This window comes from Salvelinus sp. IW2-2015, linkage group LG36 (genome assembly GCF_002910315.2).
Source record: "Salvelinus sp. IW2-2015 linkage group LG36, ASM291031v2, whole genome shotgun sequence".
NCBI lineage: Eukaryota > Metazoa > Chordata > Actinopteri > Salmoniformes > Salmonidae > Salvelinus > Salvelinus sp. IW2-2015.
In genome coordinates this window covers 35,941,515-35,953,510 of record NC_036875.1, presented here as the reverse complement: position 1 = coordinate 35,953,510, position 11,996 = coordinate 35,941,515, and the positions used below count along the sequence as shown (strand labels likewise).

The 11,996-nt window shown below is 43.3% G+C and overlaps 1 protein-coding gene across 1 annotated transcript; it reads left to right on the top strand.

Annotated features, from left to right (window-relative positions):
- The first annotated feature begins 8,885 nt into the window (after positions 1 to 8,885).
- Positions 8,886 to 11,321, top strand: tmem177 (transmembrane protein 177). The gene is made up of 2 exons (XM_023981640.2): positions 8,886 to 8,967; positions 9,872 to 11,321. The coding sequence occupies exon 2, from the start codon at positions 9,911 to 9,913 to the stop codon at positions 10,841 to 10,843; it is 933 nt and encodes a 310-aa protein (XP_023837408.1). The 5' UTR covers positions 8,886 to 8,967; positions 9,872 to 9,910; the 3' UTR covers positions 10,844 to 11,321.
- The last annotated feature ends 675 nt before the right edge of the window (positions 11,322 to 11,996 follow it).

Below are 11,996 nucleotides of genomic sequence, written 5' to 3'. Positions count from 1 at the left end.
CTGGTCTAGATCCTGTCTGTGTTGGCGGCTCTGGCAGATCCCTGACTGACGAACGGCTCGAGCGGCTCCTGACTGAGCGAACGGCTCAGGACAGACGGGCGGCTCTAATGGCTCGGGACAGACGGATGGCTCAGACGGCACTGGGCAGATACGGATGGCTCAGATGGCGCTGGGGAGACAGGATGGCTCAAGATGGCGCTGGGGAGACGGATGGCTCAGATGGCGCTATGGAGAACGGATGGCTCAGGTGGCGCTATGGAGACGGATGGCTCAGATGGCGCTATGGAGACGGATGGCTCAGATGGCGCTGGGGGAGACGGATGGCTCTGGCCGGATAAGGCGCACTGTAGGCCTGGTGCGTGGTGCCGGAACTGGAGGCACCGGACTGGAGACACGCACTTCCAGGCTAGTGCGGGGAGCAGGGACAGGGCACACTGACCTCTCAAAGCGCACTAATAGGCCTGGTGCGTGGTACCTGGCACTGGTGGTACCTGGGGCTAAAGGGCACGCACCTAGGGCCGAGTGCGGGGAGAAGGAACAGTGTGTACAGGACTCTGGAGACGCACAGGTTGGCTTAGTGCGTGGTGCCGGAACTGGGAGGCACTGGGCTGGAGGACACGCACCATAGGAAGAGTGCGTGGAGGAGGAACAGGGCTCTGAAGACGCACTGGAAGCCCTGGTGCGTGGTGTAAGGCACTGGTGGTACTGGGCTGGGGCGGGGAGGTAGCGCCGGAAATACCGGACCGTGCAGGCGTACTGGCTCCCTTGAGCCACCGAGCCTGCCCAACCTTACCTGGTTGAATACTCCCCGTCGCCCGACCAGTGCGGGGAGGTGGAATAACCCGCACCGGGCTATGTAGGCGAACCGGGGACACCATGCGTAAGGCTGGTGCCATGTAAGCCGGCCCGAGGAGACGCACTGGAGACCAGACGCGTTGAGCCGGCCTCATGACACCTGGCTCAATGCCCAATCTAGCCCTACCAGTGCGGGGAGGTGGAATAACCCGCACCGGGCTATGCACACGTACAGGAGACACCGTGCGCTCTACTGCGTAACACGGTGTCTGCCCGTACTCCCACTCTCCACGGTAAGCCTGGGAAGTGGGCGCAGGTCTCCTACCTGCCCTTGGCCCACTACCTCTTAGCCACCCCCCAAGAAATRTTTGGGGTTTCTTCTCGGGCTTCCAGCCACGTCTCCTTGCTGCCTCCTCATACCACCGCTGTTGTGCTCTCGCTGCCTCCATCTCCTCACGAGCGCGGCGATATTCCCCAATGTGCGCCCAGTGTCCTTTTCCCTCTAATACTTCCTCCCAAGTCCATGAGTCCTGATCTCTTGGCCGCTGCTCGAATTTCCGCTGCTTGGTTCTGGATTGGTGGGTGGTTCTGTAACGGCTGTCGTCTTCCTCTTCCTCGGACGAGGAGAGGAGAGAAGGATCGGAGGACCAATACGCAGCTAGGTATGACATAATTTATTTAAACAAGACGAAAAAACGAACTATACTTGAATAATTAACAAAACAAATAAACGATGTAGACAGACCTGGACAACGAACTTACATGAAACACGAAGAACGCAATAACAGGAAAACTGACTACATAAAACGAACYAACAAACAAAACCGAAAACAGTCCCGTGTGGCGTAACATACAGACACAGACACAGGAGACAACCACCCACAAACAAACACTGTGAAACTACCTACCTTAATATGATTCTCAATCAGAGGAGATGAAAACCACCTGCCTCTAATTGAGAACCATATTAGGTACCCATTCACCAACATAGAAACAGAAAACATAGACTGCCCACCCAAACTCACGTCCTGACCAACTAACACATACAAAACTAACAGCAAACAGGTCAGGAACGTGACATTGGATTGATTGATTCATTTTATTTGTCAGTAGAAAAAAATACATATATACACAAATCATTTAAAAAGTGATCAGGATTGCACAATAAAGTCTGGGACTTGTTTCCATTGAGGTCCCTACATTTTCTGCAGCATATGGTACAATCTAATTTACGCATCTCTATCTGGCTTTCGGGGGTCACCTTATTCTTTTATTGTAAAGATTATATATCTTTTTTTTTCAGCTGTAGAGTTTTAAAACAGCATATCACTTGAATATTGTTGCTTTAAATCAGTGCACACTCGAGCACTCTGTCATAGTCTTTCACTCTCTCCATCAATTCTATTCAAATAGCACACGAAATATATCATTAATAGGACTTGTGAAGCAAACGTCCAATTCTAAATCTTCTTCTTCTTCTTCTTCTTATTGTGGGGCTTAGGCAGCAACTTCAATCTTCAACATACTTCTTATTGTGGGGCTTGTGAAGCAAAAGCACCAGCTTCATCTTCGACATACTACTTCTTCTTCGTCTACTTCTTCTTTAGCACGCTACTCCTCTTACACCGTTTAAGATAGAAATGCCGCTCAAACTTTAAAACGTTCAGAATGGTAACGCTTGAGTTGCTTGTATACAACTTTTTGATATCTTTTATACTTTTTAATATATTAAACCTTTTGTCCTCCATCCCCTTGTATGGGATTTCCTCAAGATTCTAAAAAGACCAATTGTGACATCATCACTTCAAACTTCCATTCACTGTAAATGCAATAATGCAACTTTTGACACAAATCAGCAACTTTGACCACTTTGCAACAACTTAGACAAAAACTTACTCAAATCTTGCATTTGAACATAAAATTATGTTCTGATAAAAAGTTGCAGCTATTTTTGTAAACGCATCAACAAACCTTTCTGTAACTTTTTTGCAAACAACTGCAGTTTTGACCACTTCCCCAACAATTTGGACAAATAGTTAGAGGGTACAAAATCTTCCTCTACTTCTCTGCTTTTCAAAACTGAATACATTTTAGGAATAGCTTGTATCTATCAGTAGATAGATCTGTTTTAGTTACCCATCAACTGCTCTCTTTTTAGACACAGTAAGTCATGTCAGAAGCTAACGTTAGCAGATTAATTATTTGCCAACAACAGTTGCATATTCCAATAAAACTACATCACATTTTTAAGGTCACTTTATAGCTTTGTCTAACAACACTATTATGAATCTAGCAAATACGTTTTGTGGGTCAGAGTATGGTATTTATTTGGTATTAAAGCACTGTATTTTAGCATGTTTTTCACACTTGCTTTAGCCATAGGAGAGCAGTGTTGCCAATGTCACTGTTCCCTAGCAACGCTTTGCTTGGTGAGAGAGAAGTCTTCATAGCTCGACAAATCCCCATGATATGTGAACTACTGACCACTCAACTTGCCTAGCAACGCTTGACTCGCGGGAATGAATGTCTTCATAGCTTTTCAAATTCCCTTGATTTGTTAATCTGTTTCAGACTGAACAGCTAGCGCTAAGATTTCAAATACTTTCCCGATCTGGATGACCTAGAATGATAAAGAGAACATTTTTAATGCTTACTAGCGTTGTCCTTCTTTTCCAGGATCATTCTCCGTGATCTAAATAACTTAACTGGCTAGTTTGCCTGTCTCTATAGAGGAGTAGGGCTGTAATCATTTTATTGGATTGAGTGGATTACCAACTCTACCAATACAAAGTTACAGCTGTTTGACAGAGTTTAAAGTGACAAAAAGTGTCTAGCTAACATCTATTAACAGCTCTCCGTGTAATCATTGAGCAGCCTGAACGGAGCCGTTGTTATGGATACTCACACTCACAGAGTGCAAAAATGATGACATGGGTGAAGACAGTGACCACAATTACTGACCACAACCACACAAATATTGACCCCACAACAAATGAACCACACAACTACAGACCACAACACAACTACTGACCACAACTACTGACCACAATGACTGACCGCAACCACACAACTACTGACCACAACACAACTACTGACCAGAACCAAATCAAATCAAATTGTATTGGTCACATACACATGGTGAGCAGATGTTAATGCGAGTGTAGCGAAATGCTTGTGCTTCTAGTTCCGACCATGCAGTAATATCTAACAAGTAATCTAACAATTTCACAACAACTACCTTTTACACACAAGTGTAAAGGAATGAATAAGAATATGTACATATAAATATATGGATGAGCGAAGGCCGAACGGCATAGGTAAGATGCGGTAGATGGTATAGAGTACAGTATATACATATGAGATGAGTAATGTAGGGTATGTAAACATTATATAAAGTGCCATTGTTCAAAGTGACTAGTGATACATTTTATTAGTGTGGCTAGACATTTGAGTCAGTATGTTGGCCGCAGCCACTCAATGTTAGTGATGGCTGTTTAACAGTCTGATGGCCTGTTTTTCAGTCTCTCGGTCCCAGCTTTGATGCACCTGTACTGACCTCACCTTCTGGATGATAGTGGGGTGAACAGGCAGTGGCTCGGGGGGTTGTTGTCCTTGATGATCTTTTTGGCCTTCCTGTGACATCGGGTGATGTAGGTGTCCTGGAGGGCAGGTAGTTTGCCCCCGGTGATGCGTTGTGCAGACCTCACTACCCTCTGGAGAGCATTACAGTTGTGGGCGGAGCAGTTGCCGTACCAGGCGGTGATACAGCCCGACATGATGCTCTCGATTGTGCATCTGTAAAAGTTTGTGAGTGTTTTTGGTGACAATCCAAATTTCTTCAGCCTCCTGAGGTTGAAGAGGCGCTGTTGCACCTTCTTCACCACGCTGTCTGTGTGGGTGGACCATTTCAGTTTGTCTGTGATGTGTACGCCGAGGAACTTAAAACGTTCCACCTTCTCCACCACTGTCCCGTCGATGTGGATATAGGGGTGCTCCTTCCGCTGTTTCCTGAAGTCCACGATCATCACCATATTTTCCTGACACCACACTCCGAGGGCCCTCACCTCCTCCCTGTAGGCCGTCTCGTCGTTGTTGCCCACAACCACACCACTACTGACCACAACCACAAAACTTCTGACCACACAACTACTGACCACAACCACACAACTTCTGACCACAACCATACAACTGCTGACAACTGCTGACCACATCTAGTGACCAAAACCACATAACTTCTGACCACATCTAATCACCATAACTACTGACCACCACAATTGCTGACCACAACCACACAACTACTGATCACTACTGTTACCACAACTACTGCGACCACAACTACTGCTCTGGTCTGCACTAGCTCTGGTCCAGCTCTAGCCCTGGGCGTTGCTAGCTAGCTCTGCCTCACACTAACTCTGGTCTGCGCTCTAAATTATAACTACTTAAATGTGAACATATTAGCCTACAGTATAATACCTACCAACAATAATTGTAACTCTTGAACCGTTCAAGCTAGATACACCAAACCAACTTTCACATAATCAATTTATCCTAACTTTTAAATGATTTAAAAAACTTTGATCAACTATAACTATATACATTTGTGTAAAATAACTCATCAACATTAATTATTGAACCCTTCAAGCTAAAGACACCAAAGCAAATTTCACATGTTCACTCTATCCTAACGTCAAATTCATATTTTTTGAAATAGACTATCACTATATGAATTAGCATACATTTGCATAAAATAATACACCAACAGTAATTCTTAAACCGTTCATACTAGATACAACATATCGACTTTCATATGTTCAGGCTTTTCATCTACTTACTTTTTCAACTATAACCAGTCACCACCATTACTACTGCAGACACTATCACTACTATAATGTTTTTCTAAACCATACATACTTTAAAACTGCTTTGCTTTAAATAGTAAAGTAAAACTTTTTAAACATCTACCACTACCACAAAAAATACATTTAAAGTGTTAAAGCAAGTCCCATCAATTGTACTTCATGTACAATTATTATCTATACTGAACAAAAATGTAAACGCAAAATGCAACAATTTTACTGAGTTACAGTTCAGATAAGGAAATCAGTCAATTGAAATAAATAAATTGGGGCCTAATCTTTGGATTTCACATGAATGATGAATGGGCCTGGGAGGGCATGGGTGGGCCTGGGAGGGCATGGGCCCACCCACTTGGGGGCCAGGCCCAGCCAGTCAGAATTAGTTTTTCCCCACAAAGGGGCTTTATCACAGACATAAATACTCCACAGTTTCATCTGCTGTCTGGCTGGCTGGTCTCAGACGATCCCGCAGGTGAAGAAGCCGGATGTGGATGTCCTGTGCTGCCGTGGTTACATGTGGTCTGCGGTTGTGAGGCCGGTTGAATGTACTTTCTCCAAAATTACATTGGAGGCAGCTTATGGTAGAGAAATTAACATTCAATTCTCTGGCAAAAGCTCTGGTGGACATTCCTGCAGTCAGCATGCCAATTGCACGCTCCCTCAAAACTTGAGACGTCTATGGCATTGTGTTGTGTGACAAAACTGCACATTTTAGAGTGGCCTTTTATTGCCACACATGTCAGGTGGATGGATTCTCTTGTCAAAGGAGAAATGCTCACTAACAGGGATGTAAACAAATTTGTGCACAAAAGTTGAGAGGTATAAGCTTTTTGTGTGTATGGAAGATTTCTGGGATCTTTAATTTCAGCTCATGAAACATGGGACCAACACTTTACATGTTGCATTTAGATTTTTGTTCAGTGTTTAGACAGTATCATAGGCTTGCAGTAGCTAAAGCTAAATAATAGCCACACCACACCTTGACAAACGTTTCTAAACTTTATTATGGTAATATCAAAAGTAAGGTTATTTATGAGCAAGCTATTACATTGTCGAAAACAGCATTACAGTTGGAACTTAAATTGGACAAAGAGAATGGCTCAACAGAATTAAATATGGTTTAAACCTTCACAAAAGTTCTGAACAGGTTATATTGTAGCAGTTACCATCAAAGGCAACTGCCTACCCTACCCAACAAGTGACCGAAATAGGCTAATATTATTTATACAGACCTACTAATCACCCATCTTAAACTAAATATGGAGCACACAATTAAAAAGACAGATCAAATTTAATTTAGCCAATGAAATGTCTCAACAGAATTAAACAAAACAGGTTTTGCATATTTAAAAATCTGGGTTTGATTAATAAATAGTCTTACAATAATAACAATGATATACAATAATAATAATGATTTAAAAAATAATTATAAATAAATGTAAGTTCCAAAATTGCACAGTAGCCTGGAATTTGGTAATGCCAACGTTCTTCTCATCACCCACTACAATATTAAAACATACTAAATTCCCCTTATAGGCTTTTCACTACAGGCCTGCTCTTTTTACTCTAACTTCTGTTTTAATTCAATGAAAAAAGCTTCCATCTTCACAATCAACAGTGGCCTAGGCAAAGGCTCCTCTCTTGCTTGCTCTGTCCTAAACTGGAGGCTCACGTGCTCGCAAGGCATGAGAGAATTGTGCTGAAGCACGAATTCTGGGTATAAGCTATGATAGACAGTCTCTCCTGAACAATTTGGCTTGCTACAATTTTATTTATTGGCTTTTCATTTTTTTATTGGCCAAATGCCGCAATTAGCCTAGGCTAAGGGAAACCCTTGTGCATGTTCCCATCAGAGTTGTGCTTCCATCAAATGTACTTGTTGCAGATAGTCTGTGCATACATACGTAGTGCAGATAATAACTTTTGGGGTCAAATTCCCATGTAGCGAATAAAAAATACAAGTTAAATGGGTTTCCATGGKATTTTCAACTCTAGGTTTACTGATGGTTTTGTCACAAAAAATGTTGTGTAAGTATAGCGAATATGCCGACTAAGTAATGTACGTTCCTTGCATCACATCCACCTAGTTACATTTCATTTGCATCTCCTGCATACTCCAACAACACCATAAACATTTCATAACAGCTCGCAGACATTTTGGACATTTATTGAGCACATCATTACAGCTCAGGGTGTGAACACACATTCCTACACTGATCAATGTGCGTCTGGCAGTAATAATGCATGAGAAGTGTGCTATGCACACTGTAATTACCCAGATGCATTACGTTGGTAAATCCCCAGAAAAAAAAGAGAAAAGAGCCGGTTGGTAATCAAGCATTCTCTACCCATCACGCCCACAGCGACAGGCAGCTCCAGCAACAGTCTGGAGGAGAACAGGGAACAACAGTGATATGGGAGCCTGGAAAGATAAATGATTCATATCAGGCTATGACTTTGAAAATGTGAGACAAATAGAGGGGATGGAACTTTGATATCATTGTGACAGGGGTTTTTGCATTTTCTCTGTGACACACACACACACACACACACACACACACACACACACACACACACACACACACACACTAAATATAGTAATATGTGTTATTTATAACAGCCCCTATTAGAACACTTTACAAATGCCTCCCTCCTTCCTTCGGGGATATCTAATAGGCTGATACTGTGCCTTTGCTTTGCACTTATTTCAAGCAGCGGTAAAATAGCCCCTATATTAGAACACTTTACAAATGCCTCCTTCCTTCAGAGGTCTAATAAGCTGATACTGTACCTTTGCTTTGTACATATTTGAAGCAGCGGTAAAGTAGAGTATGCCCCCTTGTGGTAAAGTGAATAGCGTGACACGTATATGAAACTATTCCAGCAGACTACGATAGCAAAACATGAATGCATWAAAAATACACTACTTTAACCCACTATGCAGTGTTTGATATTCTTACAGCGTAAACAGATTGACGCGCTTGTCACTGATTAACATAGTGACTAGACATTAACGTAAAACGGTCGTAATAACAGTTGCTTTACGGCGTTGTTGCCTTCGTAATAACCGGTTTCCACTATATAGCACAGCAACAAAGTCAAAATGTCTATATCTTACAAATTTATGAAAAATAAAATTTGCTTTTTTGTGTTAATTTAAGGTTAGCAGCGTGGTTGAGTTTAGGGTTAAGGTTAGGTTTAAAATAAATTTTAAGAAGTGAAATTGTAMAAATAGGCGGGGTGTATGACTTTGTGGCTGTGGTAATTAGTGACGACCCTTTTAGTCCAGTTGCCCTTACATAGATGTCCATGGCATGTGAGTTATTCAAACGTTTTATGAAACGCAACATTACCTGTTGGTTCAGTGTGTGTTTTCAAGCTGTTAGTGTTAGTATTGCTTCACTTGCCTGGCAGTCAAGCACAGCTATCGTTATTTTATTGAGATGGCTGTGCTGGTTATGCTAACCAACTAACGTTAGCCAGCCAGCTAACATAATAATCTTGCTTCTAGTTGCACACGTCTCCATTGCGTTTTGGATTTGACCAACAGGATAACATATTTGCCAATTGGAACATTAGTGTGAGACTTTCTTGTTACATTTTCAGCAGACGCGTTTATCCAGAGCGATTAAGGTTGGCTAAGTACTTTGCTCAAGGGCACATCGACCAATTGTTCAACTGTGTAACTTTTTATTTAACTAGYCAAGTCAGTTAAGGACAAATTCTTATTTACAATGACGGCCTACACATTAGTCTGCTCTGGGATTTGAACCAGCGACCTATCGATTACTGGCTCTTAACCGCTAGGCTACCTGCCGCCTTTATTACACTATGCACTGTTGTCACTGTTGTCAAGTTCAGGTGGTCTGGATGAATTCTAGGACCCCATACATTCTCAACACATCGCTATGAGAATGTGTTGTATGCAATCACAGTAGAATAAAAACAGGTCAGTCCTCATGGTTCCCCAAATTCTCACAGAGAGCATTGTTTTCCCTGTATTCATTTAGCAGCGGTGGCCCTATATTCATTTAACCCCCCAKCCTTGCCACCACTGCTGGGGYAAAAATCCTAGGGGAAACACTGGAGAGTATATATTTGTTATTCCTAAAACAAGAGTAGGCCTATTCACCGACAGTATTTTGTCACAACTCATTCAGTCAGGTCAAACCTGCTTTGTCAGATATAAAACAATTAACGTTATAATTCTGTTTCTGCAGATCCATCCCTCTGAAGTCTGTGTCTAACAGATTACGACCATGGCGTCTCCTTTTCTGAAGTATGCCGTGATGGTACAGAAGTACCGGACGCCGCTGCTCATCGCTGGGTGCAGTGGGGTGTTTGCGGCCCAAATGTTCTACCACTTATTCCCAGAGAACACTTATAGGAAGCTGTATCAGGCCTGGAACAAAGGAGAACCAGCCAGCCTTTCTGAGAAGCTGGAGAGTGTCTTCAAACAGGTGCTGAAGGATTCTGATGTGGGCGCCCCTGATGGTTATAGTGCCTTCGCGTCGTTTGGCTTCCACCCTGTTGGGGCTGGCGTACCCTGGCTTCCCTCCGGTGCCCAGATTGGCATCCCTGCCAACTTCAACAGCACGCTGGACGACCCGGCTGGCATCACCAACCGCACCATACTCATCAATGGCGAGAAGGTGGAGTGGGACAGTGTCATCGGCACGGCCCTGAAAGATGCTCTAGTGTTCTCCCCAGAGGCTCAGAAGTTTGCCGTGGCGAGGGAGGTAGCTCGTCTTGAGGTGGGCGGGCCTGTGCTGAATGCGGRTGTAGCTCCATTCTGCTTGGCCGGAGTGATGGTCTACTCGGTGACCCTGAAGCAGATCTTCAGGCTCCACACTGGGCCTGTGATCTTCAGGGGCGTAGTGAATGTAGTGGCGCTCGGCCTTGGCGSTGTGTCTTACTTCCTGACTTCCGACGCTGTCAGCCAATGGCTGGACTACAAATCAGACCGCCGTGCTGCAGGCCTGTCCAAGATCTATGCCAAGGGAGGGGTGGAGTTCTACAACAAGATCCTCTCCCGGAACAAGACGCTACGTTCGCTGATGGGCCAGAAGGGGGAGGAGATGTACGCGCCCAGTGGCAACCTGTTCCCTGCTCACCTGCTAAGACTGAAGCACGCTCCTTACACCTCCAGGAGGGACGGCATTGTGGGCCTACTCAAGGAAGAGAAGGCCTAAAAAGGACAGTGGAAGCCCAGTAATCTCCGCACCAAGAACCAAATATCACGTGAGCTTTGACCTCTGGCCAGCTACTTGTAAAGTCTGACACGAGACTAGAAGCCCACTGCTGTTTGTGCTAGTTTTCCAGCAGGTATTATTTATGAAATCACAATTACTGTGAGGAAAAAGGACATTTCAACCACATGTAACATTGCCTGAATAATGACAGTTATACTTGACCTTGATACTATCGTTTCTTTTATCAGTGACCTCAATTTGAGCACAAATTTGCCTAAAATTGGTCTACATGGTGAACCTGCACTTTTGTGTTGTAAAATACATCAGGGCAAAGGCACAATACAAATATTTCATAACATTACCAATTTGACAAAATGTATGTTATAATGTTTAAACGTGTGCAGCTGACTTGTGTGAGATGAAATTGTTGTGAATGTTTAACCACAACAAATAAATAGCCTTTGGCTATTGTGTGAGAGAGAGTGTGTGTGCGTGAAGGGAATCAAGAATCAGTTTGGTTTTAATGAACCCATCTTTTTAAAGCAATTTGCTTGGTGATACAGATCTTAATCTCCCGAGTCTCCACATTTAGCAGTTGTCTGCATATGAAATTGGAAACTTAATCTAGTTTTTTAATCACATCTCACACGTCTGAAGCCCTGTGGCGTTCTACAAAAAGAACCAAGTAATTAACGTTGTGACAGAGTGACTACTGCAGAGCAAAACTGAACCTAGAGACTAATAGCATTGTCAAATGAAGGTGCATCTCAATGGCACTTTATCTCGGTCTAAATCATAGAGCCAGAACAAAATCCACACTAGTCACAGCAATTGACAGCGTCTTTTTAGCTTTGATAGTGAGGCTCTCATGGGCTATATACGAATGCCTGTGTTTGTGATTACAAAAAACTCCAATCATTTTATGCAACGGAAAACTTGTTTAGGAAAATGACAATTCTCCACCCAACTTCCATGGAAATGTGATTGGGCCGTTCTCCACAGAAACTAATTACAGCACTGTACTGGGCTACCACCAATGGTACCCACAGACTGGGTGGAGATGACATGGGGTACCACTAATTTGTGACAATAGATACTCTACAATTCATAGTTTAAAAAAATCACATGCAAATAGCATTTATCTTTTAAAATA